The sequence below is a fragment of the Mauremys mutica genome, chromosome 3, assembly GCF_020497125.1.
Source record: "Mauremys mutica isolate MM-2020 ecotype Southern chromosome 3, ASM2049712v1, whole genome shotgun sequence".
NCBI lineage: Eukaryota > Metazoa > Chordata > Testudines > Geoemydidae > Mauremys > Mauremys mutica.
Genome location: NC_059074.1, coordinates 41,483,092 through 41,502,885, shown reverse-complemented (window position 1 = coordinate 41,502,885; position 19,794 = coordinate 41,483,092). Strand labels below are relative to the sequence as shown.

General features: G+C 41.3%; 1 protein-coding gene across 1 annotated transcript in view; it reads right to left on the bottom strand.

Moving 5' to 3' along the window:
* The window catches only part of DLGAP2 (DLG associated protein 2), a 108,065-nt gene that overhangs the window by 31,732 nt on the left and 56,539 nt on the right, over nucleotides 1–19,794 (bottom strand). The window contains exon 5 of the mRNA XM_045008711.1: nucleotides 9,515–9,864. Coding sequence (XP_044864646.1) covers nucleotides 9,515–9,864 — 350 coding nt within the window. The remainder of the gene's footprint in view (nucleotides 1–9,514; nucleotides 9,865–19,794) is intronic.

Here is a 19,794-nt window from a genome sequence, read left to right as displayed (position 1 = left end):
GGGGTAGCCGTGTTAGTCTGGATCTGTTTCTCTCTCTTTCTGCCCTGCCACCCCGACTAACATGATACAGTTCTGCGGCGATCTGGAAGCCTACTTTCGCCGTCTCTGACTCAAAGAATACTTTCAGGATAACACTGAACAGCCCACTGATACACAGTTACCCTCCCACCAACAGCACAAGAAGAAGAACTCCACATGGACTCCTCCTGAGGGTCGAAATGACAGTCTGGACCTATACATAGAATGCTTCCGCCGACGTGCACAGGCAGAAATTGTGGAAAAACAACATCGCTTGCCTCATAAGCTAAGTCGTGCAGAATGCAATGCCATCCATAGCCTCAGAAACCACCCTGACATTATAATCAAAGAGGCTGATAAAGGAAGTGCTGTTGTCATCATGAACAGATCTGACTACCAAAAGGAGGCCGCCAGACAACTCTCCAATACCAAATTCTACAGGCCACTTTCCTCAGATCCCACTGAGGAATATACTAAGAAACTGCACCATCTACTCAGGACACTCCCTACACTAACACCAGAACAAATCAACATACCCTTAGAGCCCCGACCAGGGTTATTCTATCTACTATCCAAGATCCACAAACCCGGAAATCCTGGATGCCCCATCATCTCAGGCATTGGCACTCTCACTGAAGGACTATCTGGATATGTGGACTCTCTACTCAGACCCTATGCCACCAGCACTCCCAGCTATCTCCGTGACACCACTGATTTCCTGAGGAAACTACAATGCATTGGTGACCTTCTAGAAAACACCATCCTAGCCACCATGGATGTAGAGGCTCTCTACACAAACATCCCACACACTGATGGAATACAAGCTGTCAGGAACAGTATCCCTGATGATGCCACAGCACAACTAGTTGCTGAGCTCTGTGCCTTTATCCTCACACACAACTATTTCAAATTTGATGACAATATATATCTCCAGATCAGTGGCACCGCTATGGGCACCCGCATGGCCCCACAATATGCCAACATTTTTAAAGCTGACCTGGAACAACGCTTCCTCAGCTCTCGTCCACTCATGCCCCTTCTCTACCTATGCTACATTGATGACATCTTCATCATCTGGACCCATGAGAAGGAGACTCTGGAAAAATTCCACCATGATTTCAACAGCTTCCACCCCACCATCAACCTCAGCCTGGACCAATCTACACGGGAGGTCCACTTCCTAGACACCACGGTGCAAATAAGTGATGGTCACATTAACACCACCCTATACCGAAAACCTACCAACGGCTATGCCTACCTTCATGCCTCCAGCTTCCATCCCGGGCACACCACACGATCCATTGTCTACAACCAAGCACTGAGGTACAACCGTATCTGCTCTAACCCCTCAGACAGAGACCAACACCTACAAAATCTCCACCAAGCATTCTCAAAACTACAATACCCACACAAGGAAATAAGGAAATAGATCAACAGAGCCAGACGTGTACCCAGAAGCCTCCTACTGCAAGAAAAACCCAAGAAAGAAACCAACAGGACTCCATTGGCCATCACATACAGTCCCCAGCTAAAACCCCTCCAACGCATCATCAGGGATCTATAACCCATCCTGGACAATGATCCTACACTTTCACAGGCCTTGGGTGGCAGGCCAGTCCTCGCCACAGACAACCTGCCAATCTGAAGCATATTATCACCAGTAACTGCACACTGCACCATAGTAACTCTAACTCAGGAACCAATCCATGCAACAAACCTCGATGCCAACTCTGCCCACATATCTACACCAGCGACACCATCACAGGACCTAACCAGATCAGCCACACCATCACCGGTTCATTCACCTGCACGTCCACCAATGTAATATATGCCATCATATGCCAGCAATGCCCCTCTGCTATGTACATCGGCCAAACTGGACAGTCTCTACAGAAAAGGATAAATGGACACAAATCAGATATTAGGAATGGCAATATACAAAAACCTGGAGGAGAACACTTCAACCTCCCTGGCCACACAGTAGCAGATCTTAAGGTGGCCATCCTGCAGCAAAAAAACTTCAGGACCAGACTTCAAAGAGAAACTGCTGAGCTTCAGTTCATCTGCAAATTTGACACCATCAGCTCAGGATTAAACAAAGACTGTGAATGGCTTGCCAACTACAAAACCAGTTTCTCCTCTCTTGGTTTTCACACCTCAGCTGCTAGAAGAGGGCCTCATCCTCCCTGATTGAACTAACCTCGTTATCTCTAGCCTGCTTCTTGCTTGCTTATATATACCTGCCCCTGGAAATTTCCACTACATGCATCCGACAAAAGCTCATGTTCCAAAACGTCTGTTAGTCTATAAGGTGCCACAAGACTCTTTGCTGCTTTCATTATCTCTTGTTCATTCAGAGGCTACATGGAAATCCTTCTGTAACAGACTAAATGAGCAGATAGTCTGCATGACAGCATCCTGGATCTTTAGTAATGTGAACTTTTCATTATGTTAAATGACAATTAAGAAAATCAATAGGATAATTTGTGAAAGAAGATTAAATTATTACAAGCTTTTTTTAAAAAAATGTCATTTTGTTTCAACTGCAACCACTTCTGCTAAGCTTTTTAGCAAGGGAAGAAATAGCCATTGGATGAGGCGAGTCCATTGATTGGTTACATCCATTGTTTTATGTGCATAGAACAACTTTTGGGGTCAAAATCTGGCAGCTTCACAATAGATGTGCTGGTGGGAGATAAGGAGCACAGGGAGATCCTTTGCTGTGCTCTGCCCTCATTGCTCCCATATTTAGTATCATCATTTGACAGCCAGTGCTCTGCAAGCACATAGTGAGTGTGTGTGTGTGTGATGAGGGTGAAGGGCAGAGAGGGTGAAGGTGGGAACACTAGTGTGGCCAACACTGGTTACCTGCTCTGACAAGGTGTGTATAGGGGTGGTACAATGAGTGATTATGATTCAGAGATTTTTAGGGCCAGAAGGTACAGCATAGGTCATACAATTCACCAAGTAATTCCTGCATCAAGCCCATATCTTCTGGTTGGGCTACAGCATATCCTTTAGAAAGACATCCAGTCATATCTCAAAGCTGTCAAGTGAGAGAGGATAAGTTGTTGCAATGGTTAATTACCCGCACTAGGTATGTCTACACTGCAGTTAAGAACCCATGGCTGGCCTCTGTCAGCTGACTCGATGTAAACATTTGAGCTTGGGTATGGAATCCTGTGGGGAGGGGGCCAGCCCAAGCCCGAGCCCAACCTTCTACACTGCAATTAAACAGCCCTTAGCCCAAACCCCATGAGCCCAATTTGGCTGACACAGGCCAGCCACAGGTTTTCGATTGCAGTATACACATACCCGTTATTAAAAATATGTACCTTATTTCTAGTCTGAATGTGTCTGGACTGAGTTTCCAATCACTGGCTCTTGTTATGCCTTTGTCTGCAAGACTGAAGAGTCCTCTACTATCAGAAACCTTCTCTCCATGTAGGAACTTACAGACCATGATCAATTCACCATTAAAGCTCTACTTGGCTAAACTAAATTGACTGAACTTCATAAGTCTTTTGTTATAAGGCAGATTTTCCAGACCTCCACTAATTCGTGTAGATCTTTTCTGAATCCTTTCCAATTTGTTTACATCTTTTTAAAAGTGTGGACATTAGTATTCCAGTAATGGTCTCCTAATGAATATACAGAGGTAGTAATGCCTCTCTACTTCTAGTAAATATCCCCAAGCAAATCCAACGTTTTCATTTCCTGTCATAGGGTTAGTCTACACACAAAATTTGTACTGCTTTAAGTATACTTGTATAGTTAAAGAAGTACAACCCCCATTACATGCATGTAGTTATCAGGGCTGCCCAGAGGATTCAGGGGACCTGGGGTTTTCAGCGGTGGGGGCCCCCGCTTTGGCGGTAATTCTATGGCGGGGGGTTCTTCCACTCTGGGACCCGCCGCCGAAATACCCCGAAAACCTGCGGCGGGGGCCCCCCGCCGCCGAATTACCGCCGAAGCGGGACCTGGCGCCGAAGTGCCGGATCTTCGGTGGCAATTTGGTGGCGGGGGGTCCTTCTGCCCAGGAGTGGAAGGCCCCCCCCGCCGCTGAATTGCCGACGATGACCTGGAGCGGAAGAAGCTCCGGGGGGCCGGGCCCCGCGAGAGTTTTCTGGGGCCCCCAGAGCGAGTGAAGGATCCTGCTCCAGGGCCCCCGAAAAACTCTCGTGGGGGCCCCTGTGGGGCCCGGGGCAAATGCCCCACTTGCCCCCCTTCTGGGCGGCCCTGGCATTTATATTGGTAAAGGTGCTTTATACAGGCATAACTGTATGACTAGGGCTAGTGCCAGTATCGCTGTTTCAGTAAAAAAAGAGAAAAGAAAAGAAAAAAATAATCACACTTGAAGTGAAATAGTTCTATAAGTACAAAAATTGTGTTTAGACCAGTCTTTAGCATCAAACTGGCAGCTCATGTTCAGCTGGTTATTCACCACGACCCCATACGCCTTTTCTGAGTCACTTCTTTCCAAAATACAGTTCCCTAGCTTCTGTGCATGACCAACACTCTTTATTCCTGGATGTATGACCTTGGATTTAGCTGTATTAAAATGCATGTTGTCCAAGTTTATCATGCAATCCAGATAGCTCTGTAGAACTGACCTGGCCTTATCGTTATTTGCCACTCCACCATTTTTTGTCTCATCCACAAACTTTAATAGCAACAATTTCATGTTTCCTCCCAGATTATAGATAACAATATTGAACAGCATTGGACCAAGAACAGATCTTTATGTGCTGCCAACAGAAACACCTTCACTGGATGATGATTCTCCATCTACAATTGCTTTTTGAATTTGCTCACCTCCATGGTAACAGGGCTGCACTTAGAGGACTGTTTGCTATACCTGTTTAAAAAGTACAGCAAGGGCATATGTACAAATACTACCACTTGAGAGGTGCTGTGAATGCAACTCTTGCTCGTAAGATAGTGTTGCAGAAATCTGCATTTTGGAGCTGCCCAAGAAAGGTTGATACCACAGTAGGGTCTTATAATTAAATGTCTGTATCATGACTGTGACTCAGGGAAGTGGCACCTGATAGGTTCTTGTCTCACAGAATGCTACTATGAGAGAAAGGAGAAAAATAAAACAAGAAATTTCTAATAATCTCTAATGTTTTCCATGCAATATATACAAAAATAGTGGAATCCACTTTGCCTTTCATCCAAGGCATGTATTCGGTTACATCATGTTATAATGTAGAAAACTCATGGAGTCCAGCTGAGACTAACTGTACCACTGCACCCCATGAAGCTTCATAGTACAGCTATCATACAGTGGATTGGCATAGCATCATAGAAATGTAGGGCTGGAAGTGACCTCAAGAGATCATCTAGGCCATCTCCCTGTGATGAAGCAGGACTAAGTACCCATAGACCATCCTTGACAGGTGCTGTCCTCCAACATGCTTGTAACCTTCCCATCCTGGGACAATCTGCAAATTTTATCCACTCCATTCCTCCACTCCTATTATCCACTCCATTGTCTAAGTCATTAATGAGGATGGTGAATAGTACCAGACCCAGGACAGACCCCTGCAGGACCCCACTAGATACATCCTTCCAGATTGACAGCAAAACATTGATAACTGCTCTGTGAGCATGGCCTTTCAACCAGTTTTGCACCCACCTTACAGTAATTTCAGCTAGGTCATGTTTCCCTAGTTTGCTTATGAGAATGTCATGCAGGACAGTGTCAAGAGCATTACCAAAATCAAGATATATCACATCTACTGCTACCCCCCATCCACTAGGCCAGTAACCCTGTCAAAGAAGGAAACTAGTTGGTTTGGGATGATTTGTTCTTGACAAGTCCATGCTGACTATTCCTTATAATCTTATTATCCTCCAGGTGCTTACAAACTCAGTGCTTAATAATTTGTTCCATTATCTTTCCAGGTATCTAAGTTAAAATGAGTGTTCTATAATTCCCCAGGTTCTCTTTGTTCCCTGCTTTTAAAGACAGGCACTGTTTGCCCTTCCCCAGAGATGACCCATACCCGCCAATAGTGGGGGCACAGAGCGAAAGCAGCAGCTTCAGTAGTCCATGTGAGCATGCTCGGTACAAGCAAAGCAGCAAATCTGGGAGGGCATGTGACTCCGTGTGGTGCCCCCCATGTCACTTCTGCTCAGTCCTCTGGGACCTCACTCATCCTCCAGGAGTTCCCAAAGATAAATGCCAACAGTTTCGAGATTGCTTCATCTAGTTCCTTAAGTACCCTAGGATGAACTTCATCAGACCCTGCCGACTTGAATATATCCAACTTATATACATAATCTTTAGCCCATTCCTTTCCTATTTTGGCTTGCATTCCTTCCCCCTTGTTGTTAATATTAATTGTGTTGAGTATCCGGTCACCATTAACGTTTTTAATGCAAACTAAAGCAAAATAGGTTTTGGATTTGTAACAATTACTGTAGAGAGGGTCCTGCAAAAAATAAATACAAATTACCCATTTTGAAGGGTGCCCTGTACATGACAAATGAAGGAAAGAGTCCATTTTCTATATTACGTATCACAACTTTCTCCAATAATGTAATCATGATTTGGTCTTGACATACATTGGGTTTGTTTCTATATCAAAGTAGTTTCTTGTACTCTCATGACTTTCTGGTATTTTCAGGACTCTTACTACAGCAATGACAAAACAGAAGACCTCACTACAATTAATATAATAGAACAGTGTCTAAATTTTAACCCATTTTACAGTTTGCCCATCTTTGGGAATAGAGGGCTATTGAAGTCAATGACAAAACTCCCACTGACTTGAACGGTGCAAGATTAAGGACAGAAAATGTTTCTTTTTCCTATAAAGGGCTGGGCTCTGTAGCTGTTCCACATGCAGGAACTGTACAGCTCTACATGCAGCAGCATTGCTAGATTGGTGTTAATGTTAGTAATCTATCATCTTCACAACCTGTATGGTTGCAAGACTTTCATAGTAGCAGTCTGCCTGATGTTTCAGACTGTCTCATATTGTCTAGAACCGTAATAGAAATAATTTTCAAACCAATTTGTTAAATCAGAGCAACATTAATAATGCACTAATTATCCATCCTGGAAGATGCAAAATTTATTAATGCAAATATATTCAGATGCAATGTAAGAGCACTGCATTGCATTCTAATGAGAAAGCTAGTAATGCAGTCTATCAAGGTAATATGTAAATAAAAAACATCCTTATCTGAGGTGCTTTGATGCAGAAGGCTAACCAAACTGAAGTAGTTTAGTCTTATTTCTGAGGCATGAACTAAATTTTTTCTGTATTTTGAAATAAAATTATTCTACTCTGCTTTATTATTCATTGCAAACAAAGCAACGGGAATATGACAAAATGTATTTTCTGCTAAGAAATGTTGCCAATGAATATTTTTCACACAGATGTAACATTTGGAACCTACTGCAGAAATAACCAGTAAAAATATATTGTGTCCTGGGATAATTTTGTAATTTTAATCTTATATACAAAATCTCCAAAAGATGCATAAGAGGTATCTGCACTTCTGAAAATATATGCTTCAGCCTTTTTAGACTCTGACCTTTCACAAACAGCATTTGTCATTTACTGTGAACAAACTTGAAAACCAGAATTAGAAGCCAAGCACCAAATGCTGTGTTGCCATAGGTATTCCATTGTATCCCTGTAAATCGCTGCATGGATGTATTAAGGGATTATAAGCACACATTACCAAAAATACTGCACACGAAGAATCATCAGAGCCCTACTAAAAATGTTGGTCATCACCTGTACTAGGAGACTGTATGAAATGATGTAATCAAAGCTTCCAAATTAATTGTTCAAATACAGGGGTTGAGGGGAGGCGCCACTATTGTTATATACCTTTGGTTCCAGCTGCTGTAAAGAACAGACAAGAACAACCACACATACTATTCCTGTTTGAACACTGAATTCTGGGTTAAAGGTCTAAATGTACCAAAATTACTCACTGCTCTTTTCAGCTTTCCATCATTATCCACTCAGCCCCCTTTTAAACAACCTCAGAGGATGCATCACTGTAATGGATAGTGGCAAGTCTTAATTCCTTCCCAAAGCATTTGAAAAGTGATACTTGAGTATTTTGCTGCTAGTGTCAAATTGGATTCTACTCTTTACTCTAACCAGCTGTGGCAAAGAACCTTTACACTGAGAGGTGAGCAGGCAACGTTACCCAAATCCTGTGCCTTTTCATAGGTCCAACACCTGAGTTGTGAAACACCGACATGTTATCATACTGTGATGTCAGTTATGGAAGTTCTTCATCTTGGTTGGTTAATCAGTATGTTTTTCAGGGAACATATTTCAGCCTAATGGCAATGGAAGAACTGCTGGATAAAAAGAACAGTAGATCCACTTAATGGGCTTGCCTCTTAATGGGGACAACAGACCATCCCACAGGGATGTTTCGATTTACTAGATTCCATTGCACTGTCCTCTGGAATGATGCTGCAGTAGCAGTATTGTCATTGCCATGTGTACCCTTATTCCAGGAGTGGTATAAAAACCCATGGCAATTACTTTGTGTGTAATGAAAGGCTGAGGAATTTAAACAGATGAGTAGTCCCACTGCAGTTAATGGGAACATTTGCATGCTTAAAGTTAAGTACATGCCTAAGTGTTTGCAGGCACAGAGCCTGCTCCTTCATCCTCAAAGGGTCCTAAATTGTTTGCAGGGTCACCTGCAGTATATTTATTAATAGTCAACATTTGCTAGAGATATAACTAAATGACAACCAGCACCTAATGTCTGCCAGTCAGTAGAAGAAATATGATTTAAAATTTGCATTCTAGATCATCATATTTTATTTAACTGAAACTAGTGTGACAGTATGTTCCACAGAATGACAGACATTTTGTAAGCCAAAAAATATATTTTGTGTGTCACACAAATTTACTCAAAGGACTTTCTTATTAATTCTATATAATTACTGCCCAGTTTACAATTCCCTGTCCAGCTATACTGACACATTTTTTATATTTTTATCCCCTACAAAGCTCCTGGTCCTGGTTTGCTTTTGGTGAGTTGGATAAATTATTTTAAAATAATAATTAAAAAAACCCAAAACCAAACAACCATCCAGCCAAACAATAAACACAGAAGAAGCATCAGCACCCATCCCCCATGGTCAGAAAGGAAAGATAATGAAAAAAATGCAGTCCAGGATTCTAAAGCTGAGATAGTTCTATAAAAAAGACTATGAATTCACAGAGTGAAAGAGATGAACATGCTGTTCACCTGTAGATCTTCAATATAATTTTCATATCAAGTGTTAATGACAGGTAACCTCCCTAGAGATTTATTCATTCATTTCACTTCCAAGTTTCTGCACAGCCACTTTGGTATGATGCGAATTACAATTAATGCTAAGCAGCCAGGGGTTGTTTGTTAGATTGTTAGAGTCAGTGATGCTGAATGACTCATTCTATGCTATTTACAGAACCAAGGCGAGCAATTCATCACAGAACAGATGTTAATGATAGGCTACCTGAATCCCTATAGAGGACCGTCGACTCTTCAGAAACTCCTCAGCTTTTGTCACTAAAATGGCCTTGTCACTGGTTCGTACTGAAGTGATTTGACTCTCAGAAGCATGGCGCTGTGCAGCGGCAGTTTCCATGGCAAGATTCATGGCCTTGTTACTGTCCAAACTGTCTGTAGAGTTGTACATCCCTCGACCATCTTGAGGCCATGGGGAAATCCTCTGAGTCCGGCTATCATGATATGCATCCTGGGTGGATTCTGTGCTGCTCTGTGCTGTAATTGAGATGAGTGGCTTGGAAGTGGTACGTGGGGGTACCGGTGGTGGCGTTTTTTTGTAACTTGTATAAGTTACAGCTACAGAAGAAATAAAAAAAAAAGAAATCAAGATTAATTTGTTAATGGCAATATTGTGCTTTATTGGAGAAAAATGTAAAATAGAGACTGTGCTACTTAAAAACCGAAGACAATTGCAAAATAGTGTTCACCTGCAAAGCTCACTATCAGCACAAACTCTTTCTCATACTAAGAAGGGTATCCATAGCAACAGGTTTATTTTATTTCATCAGGGAAGCAAGGATTGAAAACGCTCCTCATACTAAAATGAGAACCCTTGATTACAGTGAAGATGAAAGGATTTAGCACAAATTTGTTGTGTATGTCTGAGTACTGAGAGTGATGTTCAGTTTTGTACACGTTAGTGCCCATGGGCTGGTTCTCCATGGGATAAAGCTGATAGCAGGAATGAGGGATGATTTTTTCACCTCATGTAATCATTTGAACTCTGGACTCTTCACTGATTCAGTGGGGATTTAAGAAAGTGACATATTGAAACAAGAAATTCTTCGACAGACTCTTCCACTGAGCAGCAGAACATTACGCTTTTGATCTTTCAATACTAATTTTAGGTTTGCTGCTGGATATAGTTTTACTATCTGACAGTAATATGACTACTTAAATGGGAATAAGGATTAAAATATATATGATTAAAACAAGCTACAAATATTAGTCAAGCAGGAAATTCTGTACATATAAATGTTTCTAAAATGCAAAGACTAAGAATTACCTTTAAAACCCAAACAGACTAAAATACTTTAATCTACAGTGACATTTTATCCATATTCCTGTAGTAAATTTTAAATGCAGTGAGAGTATATTGAAGGGTACTGGTTTGAAATAGACAGAACCAGCAAAAGTACAGATCTAAAAAGCAGGACGAAAATTATGCTGAAAGAACATCAGTGAACTAACATCAGTGAACTAATATCAGTGAACTAATATCAACAGGATGAATCAGGTTTGCTTCTGGTTTTGACTCTAATCCCATCCTACAGCAGAGAGTTTGACAAAGCATCAGGTGCATCCAGGAGAGACTACAAAAGGGAGAATCCTGACCAGGAGAAATCTCAGGGAACAGAAAAATAACAGTTTGCAGAGTGGTAGAAAACACTTTATTTTGTGATCACTATCATACCATAAACAATCGGAATTTTTAAATCCAACCCAACTGACTTGAAAGGGGCTGCACTAACGCCAGATCCAATCACTAGTTTGTACTGTTTTGGTAGAGGATTGATTTGTTACTGAAATAGTTAGACCAGTACAACTCATTGGGCGGATGCAATTATATGGATACAATAGTGCCTTATACCAGTACAACTCATTCCCTTTCCCATACAGGAGTAGTTATAGCACTTTTACACTGATATAATTGTGCCCACACTAGCGGAGTTGTACTATACCCCTATAGTTAGCAGTACAACTTGTGTGTGTAGCTAAGGCCTAATAAATCTATTTTTAACAGCAAGGGTTTGCATTTTGCAGGCTTTTGTAAAGGTGACCCAAGTAAGCCAGAGACTCAGGCAAAGAGTGCCTCCTGCTATAGAGAGGTCACATGATAAGCAAAGCAATAGGCATGCGTGACTATCCAGTTTTTTCCAGTTAGTACGAGGTTATGCTACAGTTAGAGAGAGGAGAGGCTGACGAAGAAGCTGCTAGCCATTGTAACTTCTGCTGAGCAAGAATGTGAGGGTAACCACATGGGGAAAGTGGAGCCAGGAGAAAACTGCTACTCTTCCATTTTCTTTTTATCATTGGTAATCACAGATGAAATAGGAAAAAGAGTGAGTACTGGGGAAGAAAACCCTTCAGTAGGAGCCCAGTTTGACCCTACCACTTATTTAAACAGCTCCAATTCTGGTGGAAATTTGAGGAGGCTCTTGCCCTTGAGTTAAAGCAGTTTAAAGGAACAGGGACCATAGATAGTGCCATCAGATTCAAGAGATGCCAAAGACCTCACAGACCAGACCATCAAATGTTTGAATATAGAAGGTGTTGTGGTGTTAGTGGTGGGCTGAGTGGACACTGGTGACCAAATTCTAGACACAGGACAAAGAGTTCATGTTTGTCACTGCATTGACTATTGTTACTTTACTTAAAGGGCGCTTGTGGCGACACATAGACATACCAATCTTAAACTGATTACAATGAGTGGGAATGGGCAAATGACAGGTTAATGTGTAAAGTGTTTGAATAAAGAGGAAATACATTTAAAATGTTGAATTATAAAACTGGAAAGCTCACCATTATACTTCCTTACATATTGTTCAGAAATCAGGTTATTATTTTTCTGCCTAATCCTGCTTGTGCCATGTCTTGGTTCCTTGAGATGGAAGAGAAACTGCAAAACTGGGAAGGGGTCCTGAGTGTAAATCTGAACCTGGGGCTCAAAAACATAACTGTTCAAAGTGTGGTGCTACCATCTAGGTCTGGTGGTCATTCTTTAGTGGATTGTATGCCCAGGTAACTAGATTCTAGACAGTAATCATTAAGGTTACCTGACTGAAATGGCTGTTCAAGAATGACTGAAACAATACTGAATGATCTAGAAAAACATAAAACATTTCTCTTTAATCAATAATTACAAATATCTTGATTTATAATTTTAATCAACTATGAATATTTTCACTTCTCTTTAAAACAATGGAATGCCTGTCTCATCAATTTCCCTTAAGCCATCCTTCTCAGTAAACACTAGGACAACTAGTCATAAAAATCAGAATAGACTATAATAAAAACAGACTTTAATAAAAGAGTTTATTTGAGAAAATGAGAATGAAGAGACAGTCCAGATTCTGGGAGCTGATGCATTTTTTTAAAACATGGTTGTACTGTTCCATCACCAAACTTATCTCCTATCAGATTTGTAACTACTGGTTGAGAAGACAAAAACCAAACAAAAACACTTTTCAAATACCAGGTAAGAGGGCAGCTTTTCAGAATATAGTTGTCCTCTCAGAGATGGAGATGAACACAGTATTTGGAAATTACGATAGTATCTGCAAAGCTTAAACAATGGCTCAAATTAATGACGGTGCTGGAAAAGGTAGATGCAAGTGGTCACAGTGCTGGAAAGCATTAGAAATAGGACTACTGGGATGAAATGAAGTGGGTGAAATCCAGATAAGGACATTAAAACTAAGACAGGTTATCTGCGTTATAACTAATTTATTATATTTCACCAGCTGTCTTCATCCCAAAGAACAGCAGTGAGCAATGAAGCATATGGTGAATGTGACAGTGAAACCTCGTGGGCAAGCATAATCCTAATACACAGGCAATAGGTCCCATTTCTACCTAACAAAATGTAAATATTGAACTTGTTCAGCATACGTCCACAGTTAGCTTAATTTTTTTCTAGCTTTTCTAAAGTTCCTGTCTTGGAAGAATTAGTGTGGTGGTCGTCTGAATATTACTTTTTTTGGGGTAAGATATAAGAGTTACTTCTGTGAACTTAATATTGTTTTGGCCTTCTGCTGGGTGAGCTGTCTTACAAATATATTTTATGACTTATTTCTGCATTACACTGGAAAGCATTTGCATCATAATTTACACTCCTGCATCCACAGATGTGCAATGAGAGGGAGAAACCAGGAAAGAGGTAATGATGAAAAAAGATTTAAGAATATAAGCAATCTTAATACATATTTACAGTGAGACATAGCAGCAAAAAAGTCCAATGAATTTCCAGGTTGCAGACACAGAGATAGGGTTTCCAACTTTCTAATTGCACAAAACTGAACACCCCTGCCCTGCCCCTTCCCTGAGGCCCTGCCCCTGTGATGCCCCTTGTCCAAGTCCCTGCCTCCTGCTGTCCCTCTCTCTCCCCCACCCTCACTCACTTTCACTGGGCTGGGGCAGGGGGTTGGGGTGCGGGATGGGGGTGAGGCTCTCTGGTGGTGCTGAGGTGCAGGAGGGGGTGTGGGCTCTGGCTGGGGGTGTGGACTCTGGAGTGGGGCCAGGGATGAGGGGTTTGGGGTGAAGGAGGGGACTCCGGTCTGGGGAAGGGGTTTGGGGTGTGGGAAAGGGTTCGGGATGCTTACCGCAGTTCCTGAGAAGCAATCGCTAGGTCCCTGCAGCCCCTAGATGCATGGGCAGTTCCTGGCCAATGGGAGCTGCAGAACCTCCCTGGTTGCCCATGCATCTAGGGGCTGCGGGGACCTGGCAGCCACTTCCGGGAGCCACACAGAGCTAGGGCAGGTGGGGAGTCTGCCTTAGCCCACGGCCCCTGCTGCACCACTGACTGGACTTTTAATGGCCTGGTCTGCAGTGCCAACCGGTGCCGCCAGGGTCCCTTTTCAGCCAGAACGGTTGAAAACTGAGTGCCTGGCAACCATACACAGAGATGAGATTATTAGGCAGGGAAGTTAAAATCCATACCTATGCAGCTAGTGAGATCACACTGGATCTGTGGTCTGTAAGGGCTGCTTTAGTGCCAGAGAGAACTAGAAACTTGGAGGCACTAACAAAAAATGTTAAAATACTGGAGAGTCTGATTTATGGGGAAAGATTAAAGGGCCAATCCTAGTGGTTTAATCACTCAAGTTGTTCCAGTGAAGTCAATGGGATTATTTGTATGAACAAGGTGAGCAGGTTTTGCTTTAAATGAATACAAAATGTATTGCTTAGCTAAGTGATAACTAAATAGAAGGTGAGGGATGTGCTGATGGGGGCAAAAGAATCCTGCAGTAGGCAGATGTGGGAGCTGTCCCCTACACTAGGCCTCATCTTGATCTCTAATCTGAAGCACCAGGTTTAGTATCTCTTCCCAAACTTTTGTCAGCGTTAACTATTATGTCTCTGGATATTCTTCTTATCCATAAAAGTGTCCAATTCCTTCCAAATCTTGCAAAGTTTCTTGCCTCAGTGATCTCCTGTGGCAATGAGTTCCAGAGTTCCCTGTGGCAATGAGTTCTAACTGCATGTTGTGTGAAAAAATATTTGCTTTTCTCAATTTTGAATTTGCTACCTTTTAATTTCATTAAATTTCCCCTTGTTCTTATGTTCTGAGATGGGGAGAACAGAAGCTCTCAATCTACCTGCTCTTTACCATTCACTATTTTGTACAATTTTGTCAAGCCCCCTCTTATTTGTCTCCTTTTTAACATACACAATTCCAGTCTTTTCAATCTCTCCTCGACTCAGTTTTTTCATACGCCATTTTCCCTATACTATTCTATTAGCTCCTAAGTCCCGCCCTTCAGTGGAACAATTCACACACCCTGTGAGGAGGCCTGGAGCAAGTCCGTGCAGCCTCTGAATACGGGGTGCGGGCTGAGCAGAGGCATGCCCAAGCTTCTTTGGAAATGCCTTGATTCAGTTTTTATGTAAAAGCTTATTGCCAATGTAAAACAGCATTCCTGGATAACACAGAAAATGCCCAATCTATTATGGAACGTGCGAAATTTGATGTGAGTTTTTTATTTCCCTATTTTAGGTGAATGATTTTGTGTTTAATCGCTGGCCATTTTCAATACACCATGCAACAATCTTGCTGTTGAACACAGAGGCACATACAAAGTAAAAATGACAGATTGCTTCCACACTGACAATTGATCTGTGACATCTGCAGCAGCTCTGAAGCACAAAGAAAAAAATGAGTTGGCATCAGTAGTCAAGAAATATTATGGGATTGTTTTAACCTGAACATGTAAAGAAGTACGAATGAAAGAGGTTGAGACTGTCTTTCCTATTACATTTGTAGGTTACCTCAACAAAGATAGTTTTATTTTTATAAACAGGAGAAACCTTTTTCTGGAAATCAGAATTTACAACTTATCTTCATCAGTTAGTTACTGATCATCCCGAAACAAGGAAATGAAGTGTACAGGTCAAGACACACACAAAAACCTCCCTCCTCATGCTAAATTATATAGATGTCTTATAGGCCCCTTAGAATAGCAGTACGGGCTAGTTAGATACTTGTCCATCCTTAATGCAAACATATACAAGCAATTGCCTTGTGTTTTCCTATTAGGAAATACATTTTTAGGCAAATTTATGTCAGGACAATAAAGTGCTTCTATGCTGATTCACAGTGGGTCAAGTTAAAAGATGATATAAAGTTGGTGTAAGTTGGTCAAGAGAAAGGAGTTGGGTAGTGTAATATGCATAAAATTGGCATTTGGTGGGCAGGAAAAAGAAAAGTAACACCCTTTCCCCCCCATCCCTTTTTTTTTTGTAGGGACCAGATTTAGTCCTAGTACAATATAAGCAACTGCAACCTCATCCAAGTCAATTCCTATTAGCTGATTTTATTGCTATCTTCCCTCACTATGTAAATTACACATGGTTTGCACACCCACTCAGTGCCAAATTGGCACACTATATTGTCACTTATCATATCATGTATAATACATAAAACTCTCTATCACCACTGAGTTTGGCCCAAAGATGCCCATGAATGACGCATCCTCTGAACCATGTTCAACTTTCATTAGTACTTGCATTATGATATCTCTTAAGAAGCATAATCAGAAATCAGCATGCTAGGCACTGTACAGACACGTTGTACAGAAGACAATCTCTGCCCCACAGAGCTTACAGTTTAGATTTCAGATGGGACACAAATGGTATAAATCCAAAGTATTTATGCTGATTTCTCTCTTCAATGAAAGGCACTGGTATAACTGAAAGCAGATTTTTCCCCTTACACCTCAATGCATTTGGCTGAATTTTCTGAGTATTATAGAAACAGTTCTAGGAATAATTCGGTTACTCAATCTAACCAATTTTTTTCAATGCAAATATAATTTCTACTAGAAATGAAATGCTTTTCAGACTGAGATTATTACAAATAACTAGGCCTAGGATTATCTAAGTGAATCAGGAGATTTCAAGATGAAAGGCAGGAGGTGACACCTAGTATTTTGGATTGGACATTGAATTTCATGAGGTCACAGTCCACCCCCTTCAAGAGATGCAGCTTTCTAATTCACCCACAGTTGTCAGTTCATTTGCACGATGTGATCACCCTTTTCTTATGAATCAATATAGCCATTAAACACTAACTCAAGGGGAAGATGCCATTATCCAGGCTGACAGAGATAAAGTTAATTGCATGATGAATTTACTCAAAGATACCAGCAATTAAAAAGAATGGTTTCCCCTTGCTACACATGGGAGAAGATAGGGAAAGCACACCAGATTTCCTGAGTAATGAGCTTTATTCATCTTGGGTATGGTTACTGTGCTGGAAGCACAGCTCTTTGCTGGAGGTGATGCACAGGTACACTCCCTCAGTAGGTGCTCCAGGGGGCATCTTGCTTCAGGAAGATACAATGTGCCCCAGATTTCAGAGGAGCAAGACCACTGAACTGCTGTTGAAGAGAATGCACTGTGCTTTCTCCTGTGTGTGCTAGTTCTCTTGACTAGTGAAGAAAGAAGGTGAGGCTAGTGCTACCTTGGCACTTCCTTTGCTCTGCCAGAGTGCAAAGCCTGCAACTGTGCAAGAGGAAAGGTTCCTTGTGCCAGCCAGTTTAAGGGCGTGGCAAAATCTGGACCCAAACGTAGAGAGTACTAAATTCATTATGTGATCTGATCATTATGAGAATTCTTATAATCAAATGCATTTACATCATTGACAATGGGCACCCCTCAAGTGTCCTGTAAGCACTGCCTTGCTTTGTTAGAAATGCTTTCATATGCAGCAGGAATATGGAACTCTTTTTTTTTTAAGTACTCACAGCTGCAAAAAAGGATATCACTTTTCAAAACAAAGAATAATGAACATTAAAAGACTATTGACTGCAGAAAGCAAATGGAGCTTTTGAGTTATGATATCTTGAGCACTTAAGTGATTTTATTTGATGATCAAAGGATGACCCCTTTGAGGAATTTCCTATATATCCAGTCCCATTTAAAGGATAAAAGCCCTCCCTTTAAAAAAGAGGTGTCTGAGACATGTTTTTTATATTTCATAAGCATGTTGTCAATCTACTTCACAATCTGGTCTCTAATGACCATGTAAAACAACTTTCAGAGATTAGGATAATATAACGTAGGTTCATTTCAATTTTACATAGACAAAAGGAAAGTAGAAGTGTGAGATCTAGCCAGGGGCCTCTTTCCTGCATCATTAATACATTTCTGTGCTCAATAATAATGAGATGCTTTAGAAATGTTTAGATATAATGCATATGTGGCTTTGGGCTATTTGAACAAAGATGGATCAACTAAAGAAATGGGCAAAAGTTAACATAAATTAGTCTTTTGGGGCTAGCCGGACAGTCTAGTAGCACTTGTAATGCACAGGATCCACATTTACAGTCTTGAGCTTGGTCCCTCTTACATGCAGAAACAGTATGTACTCAGTATGTACCACAAGGAAAAAATGCCTCACCTTGCTGTGACCCTCCCCACTACCTGACAGTGAGTGCTGAAGGGCTCCTGAGGAAAAGGAGGTCACCATGATTTAGGGCATTTAAAAAGGAGAGTCACAAGAAACTGGGAGGATCCTAAAACATCTCAAACAAAAATGAGTCCTCTGAGTATAGATCTCAGGGAAATATTTCAGTTTGTAGGAATTTTTCATGATCTGAATAAAGGAAAATACATTTTTGCACTTCTCCGCAGACAACTGTTACAATGCCCATTCCTTGCCTTCCAATTTAATTACCCCATTAAATTATTATTATTTCAAATCAAAACTGATCAGATAGCAAAAAGTACATGAAAGTCAATTAATTTGGGCCAAAGAAAGTTAAATGGCAGGGAAGCTTGTAATTTATAGAATACTATTTCAGACACAGAATAGGAGGAGACCCAACACTTGCACTTGGCGAAATCAATAGTATGTGTGCAAAGTGAATGTAAAATGCTACCAAATCAGAATGGCAGTGTTTCACAGACACTTTGCATTTACATTGGACAAGTATAAATGACGGGTGGTGGCAAAGCAGGCTTCAAGAATATATCCTTGTTATCCACTGGCTCTTCCACCCTCCTGGTCTGCTCTTTGGTTTCTTAGCATGGGTGCCCACTTCTGCCTTTTGTTCTACTGGAAAAGGATCTTTTCGTCCTTATCCTAGGACTAGAGTGCCCCAGACTCCAGAGCCTTTCTCTTTCGGAATATTTCTGGGTGTTTTACCTCTAGGGTAGAATTGGATATTGCAAACTTACAACCAAATTCTTTAAAAAACAAGTTATATTGGAAATCAAAGAACGAGTATACTTTAAATAAAAATAAATGATTTTCTTATCATAGCTAAATTTTTACTTTTCTCCCAAAGCTAATCAGATTGGCTATCTTAATCACCATTCCAGGACAAAGAGGCTTACATGGTCACATGTTTCCAGAGATCAAATCTGAGGCCTTTACTACACTACCAACTTATGTCAGGATAACCATGTCGCTCAGGGGTATGCAAAATCCAACCCCTTGAGTGACGTAGTTATATCAACCTAATCCCTAGTGTAGAAAGCAATATGTTGATGGGAAGGTCTCTCCCATTGACATAGCTATCATCTCTCAGGGAGGTGGAGTACCCACACCAGTGGGAGAAGCTCTCCCATTAGCTTAGGTAGCATCTTCACTAAGCACTACAGCGGAGCAGTTGCACTGCTGCAGCACTGTAGGTGTAGTCAAGGCCCTAGTTTGGTCCAGTAGCATGCCCTCCTGCCTATTGCCAGGGAGCTTCTCTTGTCTCTCTCTCTCTCTGTCTCTTTAAAAAGAATCTTTCTTTCTGCTTTCCAGATTTCCAGATTCCACATTTGTGTGCTGGTACTTCCTCGGGAAGTACGCTGCTTTCCCTGCACTACAGTTCTACCAAAACTTTTATGTATCTGTTTTTATCACAGACTAGAGTGAAATCTGGCTAAATACTTAAAGTGAAACAGCCTCTTCCGTAGTCTGGTTGTTGGGCCATTGTGTTGTAATAGTTCCTATTCATTTTCCTTGATGGGTCACTCAAAGGTGGATTGGTTGTCAGAGATCAGATTTAATTGATC